Source organism: Saimiri boliviensis, chromosome 11 (assembly GCF_048565385.1).
Source record: "Saimiri boliviensis isolate mSaiBol1 chromosome 11, mSaiBol1.pri, whole genome shotgun sequence".
NCBI lineage: Eukaryota > Metazoa > Chordata > Mammalia > Primates > Cebidae > Saimiri > Saimiri boliviensis.
The window spans coordinates 94,536,209-94,557,307 of record NC_133459.1 but is presented as its reverse complement, the minus strand read 5'-3'; the positions used below and the strand labels follow the sequence as shown (position 1 = coordinate 94,557,307).

The window sequence follows — 21,099 nt, the reverse complement described above, 5'->3', positions numbered from 1 at the left end:
TTTCCAGTCTCTAGAACTGTGAGAAGTACATTTCTATTTTATATTAGCTACCTAGTTTTTGGTATTTTGTTATAGCAGCCTGAACAGCTTAAGATACTAACCATAGTAATTTTCAGCATTATACTAGGACTTGAAAGAAACCTCAAGTCCTCTTTCTTCTTTTGGGATTATGAATTGTTATTTAATTTTTGCATAAAATGTGCATCCTTTCTCATCATCTTTTCTTTTACTTATCATTTGGAGCAAGGTGTTAAATGTGTCAGTAGGGGAAAATGCAATTAACTAGAAGCATCAGGCAACCATAACAACTTTATAAATTGTGTGTGTGTGTGCGTGCGCATGTGTTTTAAAGTTTAGTGACTAGCACAGTTCCGATGAGTTTTCATAGTTAGGCCTGTACCCATTCTTCTGGCACTTTAGCAGGGTTAAGTGGTACTGCTTAGCTTTGACATGGTTGTTAAGTCACACGCCTTTAGATAACAGACTGTGCTTTTGTATCTTGTTTAAGAAAGCCCTACTCCTAGGTCATGAAGATATTTTCTTGTATTTTGTTCTGAAGGTTTTAAAGTTTTGCTTTTGTATTTAGTCTTTAATCCAAATGGAATTGATTTTTTAATGTATGGTGAAAACAGGCCGCTATTAATTGATCTTAGTACCATTTATTTCCCTGCTATTTTTATATGCCACATTAGTCATATTATAGTTTATTCTTTAACATTGACTTTTTTCTTTATCCTTACATCAATACTAAACTGTCTTAACTATGATTTTTTTTATAAGAAGCTTGATGTCTGTATCTGAATTTTGGTATCTGATTGTTTCTCTGTGGAAATTACCTTAATTCTCAGCTTTTTGTTCTTTCAATTTCTGGAAAGCTGAGTGGAAATTTTGATGAGGATTGCATTTAATTTACAGATAAATTTGGAGGAGAATTAGCATCTGTGCAATACTCCCATTCATTAACAGATAACTTTATTATGGCTAATAATTCCCTTGTATATCATTGTTATCAGTTGGGGTTCAATCAGGAACCAGAACTATATCATTTATTTTAACTAGAGGACTTCATGTGTAGAATTGTTATCCTAGTAATGGGGAAACAAGGCAAAAAGAGAGCATTGTGATAGCACCAGAGGTAGTAACTATAGGAAACAGGGAACAGCTGCCACCTGTGGGGGTTATAAGACCAATGGCAAGAGGTTGAGATCATTAAAATGCAGTCGCTTGGGCTTTGTAGAACTAGTACTTGTGTTGCCCAGGTGTTACTGGCACCTTAAGAAGACTGTGTCATAGCTGGAACTCAGACTCTGAGGAGGAGATGCTTAGCCAAATGCTTGGTATCTGTAAAGAAACGATGAAGCTAATTTGGGGATTGTGTGTGTGTATGTGTGACAGGGAACAGTACTCTGGAAACAATTGCCACTGCAGGGTGAACCCTGGCTGGTACTACACTATCAGAAACTAGAAGTAAACAGGAGGGAATAAGACTCTTCTTCCTCCAGTCTTGTCTTTTTAGCACCTCCTATTGTTAGTGCCTCAAAGGGAGCCAGCTGGTAAATTAAATGCATTTGTGTAGTTCCAACTCCCATATGCCAAAGTGTAGAGTACAGAAGAATGGACTTGAACCTGAGAGAACTAGTTTAATAATCAGCACAGTCGTTTTTTTGTTCCTTTCTTTCAACCTTTTAATGTCATTATGTTTTAGCTGCTTATTTTGCGTATAGTAAGTATTTGGGTTTTGTTATTTTTATCCAGTCTTAGAGTCTTTTTAGCTGTTAAGTTTGATATATTTACATTTATTGTGATAACATATATTTGGAGTTAGGTCTTTCATCTTTGTTTTGCTACTTATATTATGATTGTACTTTTCATTTGCTTTTATTTTTTTTCTGTTATTTTAGATTAAATTACATCATTTCTCTTTTTCCCTTGACTAGTTTGACATTTATACCTTCCATTTCTATTGACTTTGGAGTTATCCTTGAAGTTTAAATATATATATGATACATATATGTATAAACACATATATATTTTATAAAAATATATTAAAACTTGAGTTTTGTCTCTTTTTTGTGTTTGTCCTCTGGTTTTAGGAGTCAGGAGCAAAACAATAAACAATATAATATATATATTCAAACTTTAAGGGTAACTCCAAAGTAGACCTCCACGCACACACACACACTCTCTGTCTCTTGCGCGCGCTCTCTCTCTCTCTCTCTCTCTCTCTCTCTCTCTTTCTCTTTCAAAGTGTAGTATATATAAATATATATAAACTTTAAGGGTAACTCTAAGTAGGCCCATATATTAAAATTATCGAGCTTAAAATTAATCGATTTTAGGCCAGGCATCACTTTGGGAGGCTGAGGCAGGAGGATTGCTTGAGCCCAGCCTGGGAAACAAAGTCAGAGCTAAAATAATATTTTCTGCAGAAAATAAGTCTCAGCTATTTGGGAGGCTCAGGAGGGAGGATTGCTTGAGCCCAGGAGGTTGAGGCTGCAGAGAACCGTGATCATGCTACTGCACTGTAACCTGGGTGACAGAGTAAGACTGTCTCCAGAAAAAAAAAATCAATTGATTTATCCTCCTCCTGAAGAATATAAGGATCTTAGAATGCTTTAACTTATCTCCCTTTTATTTTGTGTGTAATTGTTATCTAGTTGATCCCAAGTTGTATTTTAAACTTCCAAATTGAGTAATAGATAAATAAATGCATACATTTGTCAAATGCTTCCTCTGCAACAGGCACTGTTCTAGATTCTGTGCATATAGTAATCAATAAAACAGAGTTTTATCTCTTTTTTGTGTTTGTGTTCTGGTGTAGGGAGCAAAACAATAAACATGTAAATTATGTATAGTGTATCAGATGGTGATGATAAGTGCTGTGGAGAGTAACAAAGAAGAGTAGGTAGGATTGGAGTAAGTGGTGGGATATTGCTATTAGTATTTTACATAGGATGGCGTTGGAAGGACTCTTTGTTAAAGTTATGCTTCTGAGAAGAGACCCAAGGGGAGCCATGTGACTATACAGTTCTGTCTTAATAGATATTAAAATTGAGAATAGAGGTACAGTTTCCTTGTCTTTCCTGCTTTTGTTGTTATATTATTGCAAAGTGTGCTTTCAGTCTAATTTTAAAAAGCCAATCTATATTTTCCCTTGTTTTAATATTTTATTTTTCACTTTGCTGTTCTGTAATTCTATTACCATATGTCTAGTGTTTTTTTTTTGTTTGTTTTTAAAATTTTTTTGAGACAGAGTCTTGCTCTGTTGCCAGGCTGGAGTGCAATGGTGTGATCCCAGCTCACTGCAACCTTTGTCTCCTGGGTTCGAGCGATTTCCCTGCCTCAGCCTCCCATGTAGCTGGGACTGCAGGCATGTGCCACATGCCCAGCTAATATTTTGTATTTTAGTACAGACAAAGTTTCACTATGTTGGCCAGGATGGTCTTGATCTCCTGACCTCATGATTCACCTTCCTCTACCTCCCAAAGTGTTGGGATTACAGGCGTGAGCCAACGTGCCCAGGCAGGTTATTCTTTAAAGGACTCATAATGTTTGATCAATCTACATGCTTATGTTTTCATCAAGTTTAGTAGATTCTCAGTTACTTCTTTCAAAAATGTCTGTATCCAATTTCTCCCTTCTGTCCCTCTAGAATTTCTCATACCTTTTGTTTCTGTAGTGAAGGAAGATCATTTTACAAATGAAAATATTTCATTACCATGTGATTATATTGTTAGGTGATGATGTGTTAATTAGGGAAATAATGCAAGGTTAGAGGGATATTAATATTTTATATTAGATGGTCAGAAAAAATTTCTAATAAGGTGACATTAATTCAGAGACCTACAGGAAGTGAGTGATTTGTTCAGCTGTGTGAAAGGAAGCATCCAGATAAGAGATAATAACTGTAAAGACTGACGTAGGAGTTTCAACTTTGACAATTCTGGGTACAGCAGGTAGACCCACATAGTCAGATGAATCAAAGGGATATTAGTACGAGAGTTGTCAAAGAGGTTGTAGGGGATCTGCACATGTTGGATCTTATTGGTCATTTTACTCTGAGTATAATGTGAAGGCGTTGTCGGGGTTTGCACGGAGTAGTGACCTAAACTGATGTAAGATTTAAAAGGCTCATTTTAACTATAGTGTGCTGAATAGAGGGTAGGGGAGGAGGGTAAGTATGAAAGCAGGGACACTGGTTGGACGGTTATTGTTGCAGTTCTGGTTTGTGATGGAGGCCCTCCTGCCTTTTTTTCCTTCCTCCTCATATTTGGTGAATGTCTAATACGTGCCCTGTGGTATGTTAGATGTTGGAAATATATGAAGTAATATTAAGCACTTTACTTTCAGGGTGGGATGGAACGACAATCATGTTATCAAAAAATTACATTATATTGAAAATTCTAAACTGGAGAAGTGTGTTAGCAGGCGATGTGTCTGCCTATGAATGTTGGAAAATCTTAAGAGTAATACAGTTTTCCTTTTAATTTTCATTAAAATTAACTATGAATGGTTTCATATTAATTGTATATCTTCTGTCAATTCTTTGATCATGTTCTCTGCCACTTTTCTTTCCATGAGTTAGAATATTTCTAGCAATATCTATATCAATATATAAATACAAACATAGAGACTCTAGTGAGGTTATTAATACTACTATATTTGTGCAGTTTCCATCTGTATACCATTTAATTTTGTTCATGATTCTTTTTCTTATAGGTAATTTGCATTTTAGAAAAATTTCTTGTCTGTCATCAGTTTATCAAAACTATTGGTTTTATGCTTAAGTACCTGCTTTCTCAGGAAAATTTATATATTGTCACACTTTCTTCTGCTTTTTAATTTTTTTAACATTTATTTTTAAATAATTTAGATTTCATTTTGATATATATGTGAAATGAGTATTTATATTAATTTCTAACCCAGGAGGCAATTTTGTCAACATTATTACTGAATACTCTATCATTCTACCATTTTTTTTGGTGCCTCCTTTAACATTTATTATATATTCTAGGAAAAATACTTAAAATCCAGGAGGAGTGATAGAAATAAAAATTATGCTGTAGTGATTAGAACAGAAGAAAGAAGGACCACTAGTAGAGAGTGCTTACTATAGACTCAAGATCCAGAATTCAAGAAATGACAGCTTTCATGAAGAAGGGCAATAGTTAACATTATTAAATATGTTGATAATTTCACAGTACTGAATAAGATACATAAAAATGGCTTGTTGGTTTTGGCAATTAGGGAACTGTGGTGATAGCAGTAGAGAAGTTTCAGTAACATTAACAAATGAGAGAAGAGATTGCAATTGTACGAGAAATGAAGATGCAGTAAGTAGAAAAATATTTTCCATAGGGTATTTGTGAAAAGCAAATGAAGTATTGATAGTGCTTTGAAAACTGTAAGGCATTACGTATTTGTGAATATTTTCAATATGTTTTTCACAGAATTCAGAGGTGTCTGTGTTTGAAGTCAACATTCGATTTATTGGAGGCCTGCTTGCAGCGTATTACCTGTCAGGAGAGGAGGTGAGCAAAATCAAGCAACACATTGTTTGTTTTGGAGGGATGGGTTAGAATTTAATAAAATGAACAATTTCCCTAGAAGAATATTATTTTTGTAAATTGGTAATAATGAACCAGTCCCGAACTGGATGCCTCAGGTAGAACTGTTCCTTGGGAATAATAGTTTTTCCATTTTGAGAACCTCAGTAAAACATGAATTTATCACAGATCCTAGCTTTATATACATCATGTCTCCTTTGCAAGAGTGATCCTTCTCCAGGATTTTGCCATTGCAGTTAATTCCATGGTCCAAGTAAAGGGGGAAAAGAAACTAATAAGATAAAAATCAAATAATGAGTCAGAAGGAATTAATATGGATCCTCCTAAGACCAAAAATTAATAATTAAAACTTACTGTTTAGAAATTAAATGCAATTTTTGGCTATAAACAATAACAACTCTGAATTCTCTTCTCTGACAATCTTGGCACAGAACACGTAGAGACACTTGAGACCTAAGGTGACGAAGAAGTGGGTGTAGGAAATTCCCTTTTACGATTCCAATTGGCTAAAGAATGAGACTGAAGAGTGGGAGAAAGAGAAACTGAAGGAAGTGGTTATAAGTCATTTCTTTTTTTTTTTGAGAAACTGTTTCACCCAGATTTTAAAACTGGTTTGTTGATCTAGATGATTTGTAAGAGCTCTTTGCAGATTTAAGAAAATTTATCTTTTGTTATATGTGTTATAAAGATATATTTTTATGTTATCCATATTTTGTTTTGTTTTTCAGTTAACATTAAATTAATAATTTTAAGGATTTTTTCCCCCCACTGTTGGCTTCTAGATTTTGGTCCTTAGAAGGCCTTTCCTATGTCTGTGTTATTACAAAGAAAAAATCCCATTTTATTCTAGATTTTTATAACTTTATATACTTATATATATATTTCATTTGTCTTAGTGTGTAAAGAGTGAGCTACTTTTATACTACCCCCCCCCCCTTTTTTAAAAAGAAGTATGTTTAAAGATGCTGGTACTTAATATATAATATTAGATTAATATTTATGTTAATGTGTAATTTTCTTGTCAAATTATATTGTGTAATTTGTTTATACCTCTAAGCTATATTTCTATAGTCAGAACATTTAAGTTCACATTTAATACAGTAGAAAAAATTGATTCATACTCTGGCCAAGAGGTTATCAAACTTCAGTATGTATCAGAATCACTTAGATTGTTCTGTAAAAATGAGGATTCCAAGCCCTAACGAAAGGATTGATTCAGTTGGTTTAGTGTGGAGACTATTATCCTATGTTATTTGTGCCAAATATTCTTTGTTAAAGGTGGTTTTGAAAACATTGGTTCTGTATTTTGAGAAACTCTGACCTGGCTTATCGGAGCAAAATCATTGTGAATTAGTTGATATTTTTAGCCAGGTTTATTGAGGTATTATTTACATAGAGTAAAATTCACTCATTTCAGTGTATAGTTTTATGAGTTTCTATAGTGCATAATCTTGTAATCACCAGCATGATCAAGATACAGAATTGTACTATCCTAGAAAATTCCCTCTACCGTTTTATAATTACCCTATCCCGTTGCCAGCCCTGATAACTACTGTTCTCTTTTCTGTCTCTACAGTTAAGAATGCTGGCTTCTTTTACTTAGCATGATGCATTTGAGATTTATCCATGTATTAGTAGTTTAATCCTTTTTACTGTATTACATTACTCCATTGTGGATTTTATATCTTTATCAATGGAATTTTTTCCAGTTTTGGAGAGTATGAATAAACCTGCTGTAACTATTTGCCTATAGATTTTTGTGGGAAAATAAATTCTTATTTATCTTGGATAAATACATAGGAATAGGATTTACTGGGTCAAGGGATAAGTGTATATTTAACTTTGGAAGAACCTGGCAGATTCTTTTCCAAAAATTGCCTCTCATTGTTGTGAGTACTTTGTATTGTCAGTTTCTTTACTATTGTTAGCCATTCTAATAGGTATTAGTGGTATCTCACTGTGGTTTTATTTTGCATTCCCTGATGACAAGTGATGTTGAGCATCTTTTCTTCTGCTTATTTGTCATAGGTATTTTTTTTGGTGAATTATCTCTTCAAATCCTTTGGCCATTTAAAAATTTTGTTGTTTTTTTTGAATTACTAAATTTTGACAGTTCTTTACATATTTTGGACATAAGTCTTTTATAATCTCTATGTTTGCAAATATTTTCTGTATCTGTGGCTTGTCTTTTCAGTGACTTAACAGTACCTTTTGAAGAATCGATGTTGTTAATCTGAAAGTAAAAGTTTACTGGTTTTATCTTTCATGGTTCATGCCTTTGGTATTTTGTTTAAGAAATGTTTTCCTAATCCCACATCACAAAGATTTTCTCTTAATTTTTCTTCCAAAAGGATTAGAGCTTTACTTTTTTTACTTTTAGGTCTATACTTGATTTTGAGTTAAATCCTATGTACACGGTGAGGTATAAGTTGAAGTCCATTTTTTTCCATATGGATGTTGAAAAGACTACTTTTTCTTTAATTGACTTTGTAGTTTTGTTGAAAATTAGTTGATTATGTGTTGGTCTACTCTAGAGACTCTTTGCTTGCTTGATTTATGTGCCTGTCTTCGGCACTACCATGTTGTGTTCCTTATTATGGCTTTATGGAAAGTCTTGAAATCAGGTCATGTGAGTCCTCCAACTGCATTTCTTTTCAAAATTGTTGTGGCTGTTTTAGTTATGTTTCCTTTTTGTATAAATTTTAGAATCAGCTTGTTGATTTCTGTAACATAATCTACTGGGATTTTGATTGAGATTGTAAATTTTGAGTGATTTGACCTCTTTACAGTATTGAGTGTTTCAATCCATGAATATGATTTATTTAGTTATTTTTTTCTATTGGTGTTTCCGGATTTTAGTATACAGATCTTGCATGTATTTTGATAAATTTATACCTATTTCATTTTTTTGGTAGTTCTGTATTTTAAATTTTAGTTTCCCATTGTTCATTGCCAGTATATATAAATACAGTTGATTTTTTAAAAAACTTTTAATAAAGACTTAAATTCTCAGGTGGCTCAGGACATTTTGTTTCTTTTAGATAACTTCCTGATGCTATCATTAAAAAAAAAATGTACTAAAAGGTACGTAACATAAAATTTACCATTTAAAAAATTTTTAAGTGTGCAGTTCAGTGGCATTGAAAACATTTGCATTGTTTCGCAATATGCAGTTGATTTTTTTTTTACGTTTTGTTTTTCCTTTTTTTCTTTCTTAAGCTATCCTCCACACTGTAACAATTGATTTTTATGTTGATTTTTTTACTCTGTGATTTTTCTAACTTCATTAATAAGTCTGGTAGCTTTAAAATATACTTTAATAGATTCTTTGGGATTTATCTTATAAACAATCATGTTAGTAGTAAATGAGTTTTATTTTTCTGTATAGATAATGGCTATTTATTTTTGTTCTTTTCCTCTCCTCCTCCTGAGGCAGAGAATGGTTTTAATTGTGTGGTTTCTTTCTTTTTTGTGCCTTACTGCATCGCCTAGGACATCTACTACAATGGGGAGAGTAGGCATCCTTGCCTGGTTCCTGATCCTAGGAATTGCAGTCATAGCTTCATTCTCTACCATAATCATGGCATATGGCTTCAAAAGTAGTGTGATCCATGAATGTTTATTATGGAAATGTCCATCTCTTGGTCTGCTACTTTAACTCTCCACCTTTCATACCCGTAAGATTTTTGCATGGTTTGTCCTTTCTGTGCCCTGGAGCAAAGATAGTTGCTGGAGAAACTAGTCCTAGAGGAACAGCTTTTGTTCATGGCTTAGGAAGGAGTGGGATTTGTGACTTGGAACTCTAGTCTCTCTCAGTCCCCTCAGCTCTCCCATAGACGTTTCACTCCGTTGCCTTGAGTCTGCAGTCTGCTGCTCACCCTGTCCTCTGTCTGCCTCAGCCTTATATACAAAGAGTAGGTCTGGGCTCTTCCTCTCAAAGATCACTCAGAGAGGAGACTTTCTTCATAAAACCTTTGGGATTTAGATTTCCCTGGGAAGTTGGAGGATGGATATTCATTCTTGGGTCTGATCTTTTCCACGTGACCCAAAACTTCCTCCTTAACAAAAATGCCATTAAGAACCTTCCTGAGGTTCTTCATCTGCCAACTGCCAATTCTCTAACACTGAAACATGGCAGATAACTGGACATATCTGAGGGACGTCTTCATGGAAGACATATTTGGAGTCAGGACATAGCCACCTTCATATATTGCTCTGTGCCAAGAGAAGTAAAACCTATTTCTTTTTCCAAAAGAAGGAGACAAAAAAGGAGAGGGAAAGGGAAGAAAAGGAGAGGGAAGGGAGGAGAAGGGAAAGCAGAAAGGAAGAAAAGGAGGGGAAAGGGGATGGGGGAGGGATCAGAACTGTATCTATGAAAAATTGCATAGTTTTAAAACTTGGAAAGGAAAAAGCAAAACTCCAAACCCAAGTTACTTCACTGGCAAATTCTACCAAACATTTAATATCAATTATACGTAAACTTCTCCAGAAAAAAAGAGCAAACATTTTCAGTTTATTTTATGAGTCCAGCATTAATCTTATGTGACACATACACAGAGGTATTAAAATAGAACTATAGATCGGTATCTTATGTGAATATAGATGCAAAAAATTCTCAACAATATATCACCAAATGAAACCTAGAAATAGATTAAAAGGATAATACAGCATGACCAGTGGGATTTCTTTCCAAGAACATAACGCTGGTTTGACGTTCAAAAATCAACCAATGTAATTCACTATGTCAAGAGACTAAAGAAAAACATCATATAATCATCTTATTACATGCCACAAAACATCTGACAAGATGTAACATCTGTTCGTGATAACAATTCTCAGCAAACTAGAAGGGGACCTCTCTCAAGGTGATAAAGGGCATCTACAAAAAAAACTTTAGCTAACAATATTCTTTTTCTCTTTTTGTGTGTGTGTGTTGTTGTTACACATTTCAGTTTTATGCTGCAAATCCGTAATACGTTGCTGCTATTTTTACTTTAGGTGGTCAGTTATCATTTAGAATTATTAAAAAGAAAAGAAATGCCTTTTTGTTTGCCTTCATTTCAGTAATTTTTGTTGGCCTTTTCTTTTTACTGGTTCAGGTTTCTGATTTTTCAGGCATTTTATTCCTTCTGTGGGAAGACCTTCCTTTAACATTTTTTATTAGTACAGGTCTACTGGTAGTGAGTTCTTCTAGTTTTTGTTAGTCTGAAAATCTATTTCTACCTTATTTTTGAAAAATTTTCTTTGGGTATAAAATTTAGGTTGATGGTTTTTCCTATCAACACTATAAATGTCACTACATTATGTTATAGTTTGGATACTTGGTGATGAGAAATTTGCTTTAATTATTTCTTCCTCTATTTAGCTGCCTTTAAAATTTTCTGTTCATATTTTGTTTTGTATGAAGAATCTGAGTGGTTTTACTCTGTGTGTGTGTGTGTGTGTGTGTGTGTGTGTGTGTGTGTCTGGTGTGGGGATAGGAGTAGGACTGTTTATCTCGCTTGAGGTTCTTTGAGCTACTGGGATCTGTGGGTTGGTATCTTAAATTATTTTCTAAAAAATTCTGAGTCATTGTTTTTTAAAATACAGTTGCTCATTGACTTAGGATATGTCCTGATAAGCCACTGTAAATTGAAAACATCCTAAGTTGAAAATGCATTTAGTATACCTCCTAACCTACCAAACTTCATAACTTAGCCTACCTTAAACAAGCTCAGAACACTTATATTAGCCTACTGTTGGACCAAATTGTCTAACACAAAGCCCATTTTATAGTACAGTGTTGAATAGCTTGTGTAATTTATTGAATACTGAAAGTGAATGACAGAATGGCTATATGGGCACTTGAAGTATAGTTACTTCTGAATGCTTATCACTTTCATACCATTGTAAAGTTGAAAAATCATGAGTTGAGCCATCCTAAGTCAGGGACCATCTGTATTTTTTCTTATCAGTACTTTAAAAAATCACTACATTATCTTACAGCTTGCGTAATTTGTGATGAGAAATCTGCTTTGATTCTTTGTTACTTTATATGTAATTTTAAAAAAATGTATTATAAGAGCTCCCTGCCCCACTTCTGGGATTCCAATTATACACATATATTAGGCTGTCATAACTCTTAGACTCATTGTTAGATTTTGAGTTTAGCCAAATTTAAGTGCTTTTTAAAACAAAAAAATGAGCACTTCTTAGAAGATTTAACAGAATCAGTTTCCTCCAAAGCATATCAATCACAGTGATAAGGATACAGTTTAAAAATTACTCAATATATGAAAAAAAAGGGAAAATGATCCATTTTTTTCCCAAAAGTCAATCAGTGGTGACCTGTTTTGAGGTAACCCAGATATTGGCATTCGTTGAAAAGGGTATTAAAGCAGCTGTTATAAGTATGCCCAGTGACATAAAGGAAGATATTTCTGAAATGACCAAATAGAAGAAAATCTCATCAGAAATGAAATAACATGGAAATTCCAGAATGAAGACTACAGTGTCTAAAGCAAAAAGTCATCATGTTGACTGTTGTCACTGGAAGGGCAAAAGTCAGTGAACTTGAAGATAGATCAATGTAAATTTTCCATTGTGACGAAAGAGAAATATTTATTAAAAATGAATGGAGCTTCAGGAACTTGTAGGACAGTATTCCAACATACATATAATTGGAATCCTGTATGAAGAGAGCAAACAGCTGTAAAAAATATTTGAAGAAATAATGACTCCTTTTTTTTTCTATATTTGGTGATAGACCTAGACCTGAATTTCAAGAAGCTAAGTAGATCCTAACATGATAAATACCAACCAAATGTAGGCATATCATGGTCAAACAGCTGAAAGCCAAATACAAGGAGAAAAGTTTGAAAGCTTCAAACTTCAGTAAAAAAGGACATGTTATATGTGGTGGCACTTTAATTGGATGATTGCTGAATACTCATCAGAAACCACAGAGATTCTTATTTTTTCAAAAGTTGTTTAAAATTACATGAATGCTTATGGCAGAAACCTAGCATTTTTTATTGGTTTATAGCACACACAGATGACACGTGCAGCTATGAAATGAAAGAGGGAGGGAGGAAATGGAACAATAAGATTGTAAGGTTTCTCCATTTTATATGAAGTTACACCGTATTACTCTTAATAGTCTGTGAAACTTTAAGGACATAATTAATCCCGAGGACACACATTAAAGAAAAGTATTGCAAACATGTGTAGCTTAACCACCAATAAATTGTTAATTCTATAAAATAGTTTTTTTTTCCCCTTGGGTGGGGGACAGAGTTTCACTCTTGTCACCCAGACTGGAGTGCAGTGGTGTGACCACAACTTACTAAAGTCTCAACCTCCGAGGCTTAAGTGATCTTTGTACCTCAGCTTCCTGAGTAGCTGGTATCACAGGTACACACCACCATGCTTGGCTAATTATTTTATTTTTTGTAGTGATCAGGTCTCTCCATGTTGGCCAGGCTGGTCTTGAACTCCTGGGCTCAAGAGATCTTCCTGCCTTGGCCTCCCGAAGTGCTAGGATTACGGGTGAAAGCCACTGTGCCCTGACAAGAAAATGCTTAAATTAAAAAAAAAAAAAAAAAAAAAAAAGAAAGCCCAAAAGGAAGGAAGAGAGGAACAACAACAAACACAATGGAAATGGCAAACAGAAAACAAAAAATAATATCATACACCTATATCCAGTAATTTAAATAATGCCATTAAGTTTTAATGAATGAAATATTCTAAGTCAAAGGCAAAAATAGTTAAAAGGGCATAAGAGCAAGACCTAACTGTATGCATTGTTTACAAAAGACACATTTTATAGACAGGTTGAATGTAAATGGGTGGGAGAAAAGATGCATAATATATAAACAGCAAGTGCAGAAAGATTTAAATAACTACATCAGTATGGAAGTATACTTCAAGATGAAAAGTACTGTCAGAGGAGACCTTTCATGATGATGAAAAGATCTATTCAGGCTGGGCATGGTGGCTGACGCCTGTAATCCCAGCACTTTGGGTGATCGAGAGGGGCAGATCACGAGGTCAAGAGATCAAGACCATCCTGGCCATCAAGGTGAAACCCTGTCTCTACTAAAAATACAAAAATTAGCTGGGCATGACGGTGTGTGTCTGTAGTCCCAGCTGCGGGAGGCTGAAGCAGGAGAATTGCTTGAACCCGGGAGGTGGAGGTTGCAGTGAGCCGAGATCCTGCCACTGCACTCCAACCGGGCACCTGGAGACAGAGTGAAAGTCTGTCTCAAAAAAAAAAAAAAAAAAAAAAAATCTATTCATTAGAAAGACATAATCACAACATTAAAACATAAATGTGTAGGTACCTAATAACAGAGCTTTGAAATGTATGAATAACAAATGAAAGAATTAAAAAGAGATTCCTTTTAAATTTTTTATTAAAAATGCAGTTCCACAAAGATTGTTGAACCCGTCAACATCCTTCTCTTAAATTGATAGAATAAGTAGACAGAAAATCAGAGATGATATAGGAGTCCTGAATGATGCTATCAGCGATTTTAAATGAATTGATCTTTATTTATAGAGCACTTTCCTCAGCAACTGCTGAATACACCTTCTTTTCAAGTGCATATGGTATGCTTACCAAAATAAGTCATACGTGGGATCATAAAACACATTCAGTCCATTAAAAAAGTTAGAAATAGTACAGAGTATGGCCAGGTGCAGTGGCTTATGTCTGTAATCCCAGCACTTTGGGAGGCTGAGGTGGGTGGATTGCTTGAGCTCGAGAGTTCAAGACCAGCCTGGGCAAACATGGCAAAACCTCCTCTCTGCAACAAATACAATAATTAGCTGAGCATGGTGGAATGAATCTGTAGTCCCCGCTACTCAGGATGCTGAGGTGGGAGGATTGCTTGAGCCCGGGAGGTCGAGTCTGCAGTGAGCTGTGATCACACTACTGCACTTCAGCCCTGGCAACAGAGCCAAACCCTGTCTCTCAAAATCAAACAAAAAAAGCATGATCTTTGACCACAATGGAATTTAATTAGAAATCAATAGTAGACATCAGAAAAACTTCAAATATTTGAAAATTAAGCAATATGTTTCCAAATAAATAGACAATCAAGTAAGCAGTTACAAAGGAAATTGAAAATATTACAGAGTTGATTCTTTCAAAGTGTCAACAGAGTTGATAAACCTTTTAAGCTAAATTGATTAAGAAATAACAGAAGACAGATAGATTACCAATAGCAGGAGCAAATGGTATTACCAATATTAGGCTATCATTGCAGATTCCACATACATTAAAGGCATAATAATGGAATATTATAAGCAGGTTTTTTTTTCACAAAATTTAATAACTTAGATAAAAATTTTTCTAAAAAATAATCTTATCAAAACTGAGTCAAGGTAAAGCAAGAAGTATGCCATTTGTAGTATTAATTGAATTCATAATAAAAAGTGATTTCACAGAATTAACTCCAAGTTAAATGGTTTCATTGATGGATTATATCAAATAAGAAATAAATATCATTCTTCCACAGAGGAAGAGGGAACATTTTGCAACTCTTCTTTAGAGGCCAGCTATCACTAACATCATAGCCTGAAAGGCAGTATAGCAAGATGAAATTGTAGACCAGTATACCGTTGGAATACGTTAGGAAGAATCCTGAGCACATTATTAATATTTGTAAAGCTTAGCTAGTTTTGCAACTTTTTATGTACATAATATAAAAGAAGATATCATGAAAAAGTTTCTTTTATCTTAGGAAAGCAGAAAACATTTGAAAAGGTAGTCAATGTAATTAATCATATTAACAGAATAAAGGAGAAAAATTATATAATTATTGCAATAAATTTAGGAAAAGCATTTGACAAGGTGGAATGCCCATTCATAATTAAAAATCTCTCAATAAGCTAGTACAGCGTGATTATTCCCAATCCAAGAACCTGAACTGCTCTAAAATCCTAAACTTTTTTTAACACCATCATGGAGTGCAAGGGAAATGCTCATTGGAGTGTTTCTGATTTCAGATTAGAGATGCTAAACTGGTGTAATGCAAATAATTCAAAATTTAAAAAAATTCCCAAATTGGAAACATTTCTGGTTCTAAGCATTTTGGATAAGGGCTGCTCAACTTGTACTAGAAGGTAATTATTTTTCATTCTTATAAGGGACACCTATGAAAACTCTACAGCACACTATGTGTTAATGATAAAATATTAAAATATTTTTACCCAAGTATCTGGAAAAAAGGGAGGTGTTCCATTTTCACCATTTACATTTAGCATTGTACTGAAAATCTTAGCATTGCAAGAAAGCAAGAAAAATACTGTGTTCGTATTCGCTTGTATGGGTTTTTTTGCTAGATTCCTTTTGATTTTTGAGATACAGTCATTTTGTCGGCAACTAATTACAGTTTTACTTCTCCTTTTTTTCTAAATTCTGTGTAGACAGGAATGCCATCACAATACTGATTTGTTGTAGTCATTACTGCACACACGTTGCAGTATGCCCTGATGGTCCAGCTGATACTGGATACTATCCTTAAAAGTTTCTGGAAACCAGATGAACTTGACACTGCCTGTTGGCTGAATGGCTAAGTGGAGTCCTCACCATCTCTGGTCTCTAACTTCCTCTTATAGCCTAATTTGCATATATCTGAATAACAAAGCAAAGGCGTGTTGCTTACTACCTTAGTTGCAGAGGAGGCCTGGAAATGCGATTGTATGGCATTTGCAGCAGCTTTAAGGTAAAAGATGGAATGGAGTTTCTTGTTTGTCAGATAGAATGACAGTTTCCATAGAAAGTAGAGGGAGTACTTTCTAAAGAGGTCAAAAGCTGTAAAAGAGATCATCTGAGGGATCTACTTACTATTTCCTAAGATTCTCTGGACTTTACACTTACGTTAAACCACAGTATTGTGAAACTATTTATTTAGACCACATTGTTTTATCTCCCTGTATGTTTATGGAGTTATATCATGATTTTCTGCCTGTAATAGGCTCTCACACTTCCATATTCTTTGCCCGGCAGAGACTTTCAAGACCCTATTGAGGTTAGTTTATATACAATAAAATGTACCTATGTTGTATGTATAATATGTAATTAAATGTATACTTTGCATTTTAACAAATGTATGATAAACTGTTGGAATATAAATGGATACTATCTTTTCAGAAAATAATTTGGCTGTGTGAAGTAAATATTTAAAATTTAAAATACTTTGACCCGCTTCTGGGAATCTATTATCTAGAAGCAACAGAGTAGATACACAAGGGTATACTTAAAAGGATATTTTATTGCAGTGCCGTTTGTAATAGCAAACATCTGAAAAAGACCTGAATATTCATCCATAGGAGAGTCACTGAACAAATTGATGTATCTGTTACCATAGGATAATGTTCAACTATAACCTAAATTGTTATATTTTAAGTAGGAAAAATATACTTGATATATTCAGTGACTAAAGCAAGTTATAGACCAATAGTTGGTTACAGCTTTGTGTGTATGTGTGTGTGTCTCCATGTTCATTTAGTCTGCTAGTCATCACAGTATTTTGGCCAAGAAATAATTGCAACTTGGACTAAGATGGTGTTATGGAGATGAGAGATAGAAATGATTTCAGGTTATTTGAGAAATAAATTTAGGATTGGGTGATATTTGGAGAGGGATATAAGACAGAATGAATGGATTTTGTCTCTCAGGTTTCTGTTTTTGGTGGTAGGTTGGTGGTAGGATAGTTATTAAATCACAAACACTTTGAGAATACTAGATTAGAGGGAGAAGATCATGAGTTAATTTTAGGTATTTTGAGTTTAAGGAGATTTTGTTATATTTAAGCGAAAATTAGTAGAGAGATGTAATGGGTCTGGTGCTCAGTGGATAAGTATTGACTAGAGATATAAATTTGGGAGTCAGTTGCTGGGTAGCTGAAAATTGAAATCAAACACAATGTGAAATTGTCCAGAGAGACAGTTTTGGATAGGAAGACAAAGGGGCCTACAGTCATGCCCCAAGAAATACAACATCAAAGGCCAGACAGAGGAGGATAAACCAGTGCAGGAAGCAGGGAGATTATAGATTATTGAAAACAAAGTAAGAATGTATTTTAAGGAAGGACTTGTCAATAATAACTGAAAATACTTCTGGTCACATGTGTGGTCAGTCCTTAGCAAGATCTATTTCAGTGAAATGATGGCAGCAAAAGCCATGTTGGAATAGGTTGAGGAGTGAATAGAAAGGAAAGGATATGGATTCAGTAAATCATACAATTTTGTGAAACTGGAAAAGTTACTTGTATTATTATGTCAGTACAGCCAAACATGGAATAAAAATCCAGCTACTTAATTTTATGTTATGAATAGAGAAAAGGTATGGAAATACATAAAAACATTAGCAGTGTTTTGTTCAAGATAGAGGAACTGTTTATGATTATAATATGATTATAATTTGATTATCATATAATCAAATTATAATCATTATAATCAAATTATAATCATAATCATATAATCATTATAATTTGATTATATGATTATAATTATGATTTATAATATAAAAATAATTATGAAAATTATTTTTTAATTTTCCTCTTTTTTAAACTAAGCAAATATTTTGTAATAGATAAGATATGGATTATTTATTTTTCAGAAGTCTGGTCAAGAGACAATCCATCTAGTTACTTGAACAGAGAAAATTGAATATAAAGATTAACTAGGTGTAAAGTTGTTAACTGGGTAAATGCTAGTTTAAAAAGAATATCAGCTGGGCGCGGTGGCTAACACCTATAATCCCAGCACTTTGGGAGCCCAAGGTGGGTGGATCATGAGGCCAAGAGATTGAGACCATCATGGTCAACATGGTGAAACCCCGTTTCTACTAAAAATACAAAAATTAGCCGGACATGGTGGCGCACACCTGTAGTCCCAGCTACTCAGGAGGCAGGAGAATTGCTTGAATCCAGGAGGCGGAGGTTGCAGTGAGTGGAGATTGTGCCATTGCACTCCAGCCTGGGTAATAAAAGTGAAACTCCGTTGCAAAAAAAAAAAAAAAAAAAAAAAAAATATCTGTAGGTATCATAGAGGTGGCTTCTACGGGAAGCAAACAGGGTTGAGATAATATAGGGAAGAGGTTTTAATTAGTAAAACTTAGAAACTTTAAGAGAAAGCAATATCCAAAGCTGAAACTCCTCTGATAAAAGTAGGCTAGCAGGTTATTGCTGGTGCTGATGTCTTTGGGGTAGGTGATGGTGACTGATGCCTTTAAGTGTGTACAGTTGGTTCTACAAGTATTGGAACAACTTCCAAATGGATCCAGCTGCTGCTGTAGGAAGGGACTCCCTTTGCTGATGTGAAGGGTTAGAAAAGCAATCCAACATGGGAGCCTGAGCATGTGTGCACGCTTTTGCTGGATGTACCAGGAATGCAAGTCCCTGACTGCTCTTTACCCAGATAATCAGAATTGTGCTTGTAGGAATGAGGTAATATCTTGCCCTGGATAAATTTTACTTTTATCAAGGCTTACTTTTGCTAACTGTAGAAGAGATACCCCAAGCTGAATGTTCTATGTTGTAACCCACTGTGTGTATAGGCATTCATCATGGGTCCTGTGCATCATCCCAGCACAATTAGGGTGGAGGTGGGGCATGTACAATCAATGCAAATGAACTTGAAGCTTTGGCTGCTACTTTTCTGTAAATAATAAAGCCTTTCATCTCTGACCCAGTAGTCTTGTGTCTTCTGCCAACGTTTATGAAATTGTGGCAGGCTGACTTACTAGCTTGCAAGTATGATAAAATCTTAGATTTCATTATGAGTTTTAAAATTATTATTTGCAGGTTCATTTTGAGAAGGAGGTGTGTGTGAATGTGTTTCTGTCTCTTCATGTTAACCCTCAGTTTTGCAGTGACCTTCACTTGGTCCTGAGGAACAGCCATCTAGCCTTTAAGGGTACTCATGCTCATGGTGACACTGAAAAATTCGTCCAGAATGTAGTGTAGACTCAAAGAGGGAAAATAAGCAAAAGAGTTAAGAGATGAAAATAGATTGAGAGGTTTCAGAGAATATTTGGTAGAAGTCTCAGATGAGTTTAATGGAACAAATGATAATATGTGAAAAGATAATGAAGAACAAAGAAGAAATATGAAAAGCTAATAAAGAGAAGGGGCTGATTACTTAAAAAAGAATGACAGCTGACAGTGGAGTTCTCAGTAGCAGTAGATGTCAGAAGACATTAGAATAATATCTTTAAACTCCTGAGATAAAATAGCTACCACTCAGAATTTTGTATTAGCCAAACTGTCATTCAGGAGGGAAGATACAAGATAAAAGACAAAGAGGTATACACATCAATCAGTAAGATATTTTTGAAGAATTTAAATATTAACTATAAAAATTAAGATTAGATAATGCAAGGCGTAGAAGTGTGTGTGCACACGTGCATGTGTGTGTGTGTGTGTTTGTGTTTGTGTTGTGTGTGTGTGGTGAAGAACTGGACTCTAGAGCTGGACTGCCTGGGTTTAAATTCAGACTAACCACTTAATTAGCTGTATGATCTTGGGAGATACATTTCTTATTCATTTTGTATGTTTTCTACTCTGTTAATGGGGGCAAAATTAATACTCATCTCACTGGCTTGTTGTGAGGATTAAATGAGTTAATATGTTTGTCACCAGCATCATCATCATTGTTCCTGCATTTTTGTAGACCATATTAAAAAGTTCTTAAAACTTGTATGTTAATGTGAATTATTAGGGGGGTAAAGTTGGTATGGAAATGGGAGGAGATAATTTGTTTATTTTAAATCTTTGCATCTTTTGTCTTGATTTATTCAATACTTGTTGAGCATCTGCTATATGCTAGACAGTGTTTTAAGCATATGAAACAAACAAATTCCTGTAACTCCATGACTTTACTATGGGGGAAATAGGCAATAAATAAAATGGATATATGAGAGAGTATGTATGGATACACGTATACAGTCGTGTACTGCAAAACTCTATTTCAGTCAACAATGGATATGATGATGATGATGGTTCCGTGAAATTCTAATAGAGGTGCAAAATTCTTATTTCCTAGTGATGTTTTAATGATACTTATCCTGTATGGGCCTAGGCTTTTTGTGTTTCTTAGTTTTTTACAAAAAAGTTTAAAAAGTAAAAAAAATTTGATAGAAAGTAGCTTATAGAATCAGGATATAAAGAAAGAAAATATTTCATACAACTGTAAAATGTATTTGTGTTTTTAAGCTAAGTGTATTATAAAAGTCAAAAAGTTAAAATGAAAAAGTTTATATAGTAAGGTTACAGTAAGGCAAGGTTAACTCACTATTTTGAAGGATAATCATAAATTAGTGTAGCCTGTGTACAGTATTTAAGTTTACAGTAGTGTTCAGTAATGTCTTAGTTCTCACATTCACTCACCACTTATTCCCTGACTCACCAGAGAATTTCCAGTCCTGTGAGTTTCATTCATGGTCAGTGCCCTGTACAGATGTACCATTTTTAATCTGGTATTCTGCATTTTTTACTGTATTTTTTCTATGTTTAGATATGTTGAGGTAAGTAAATACTTACCG

At 34.4% G+C, this 21,099-nt stretch overlaps 1 protein-coding gene across 1 annotated transcript in view; it reads left to right on the top strand.

Annotated features, from left to right (window-relative positions):
* MAN1A2 (mannosidase alpha class 1A member 2) overlaps nucleotides 1-21,099 on the top strand; it is a 165,303-nt gene that overhangs the window by 52,107 nt on the left and 92,097 nt on the right. The window contains exon 5 of the mRNA XM_003933527.4: nucleotides 5,451-5,531. Coding sequence (XP_003933576.1) covers nucleotides 5,451-5,531 — 81 coding nt within the window. The remainder of the gene's footprint in view (nucleotides 1-5,450; nucleotides 5,532-21,099) is intronic.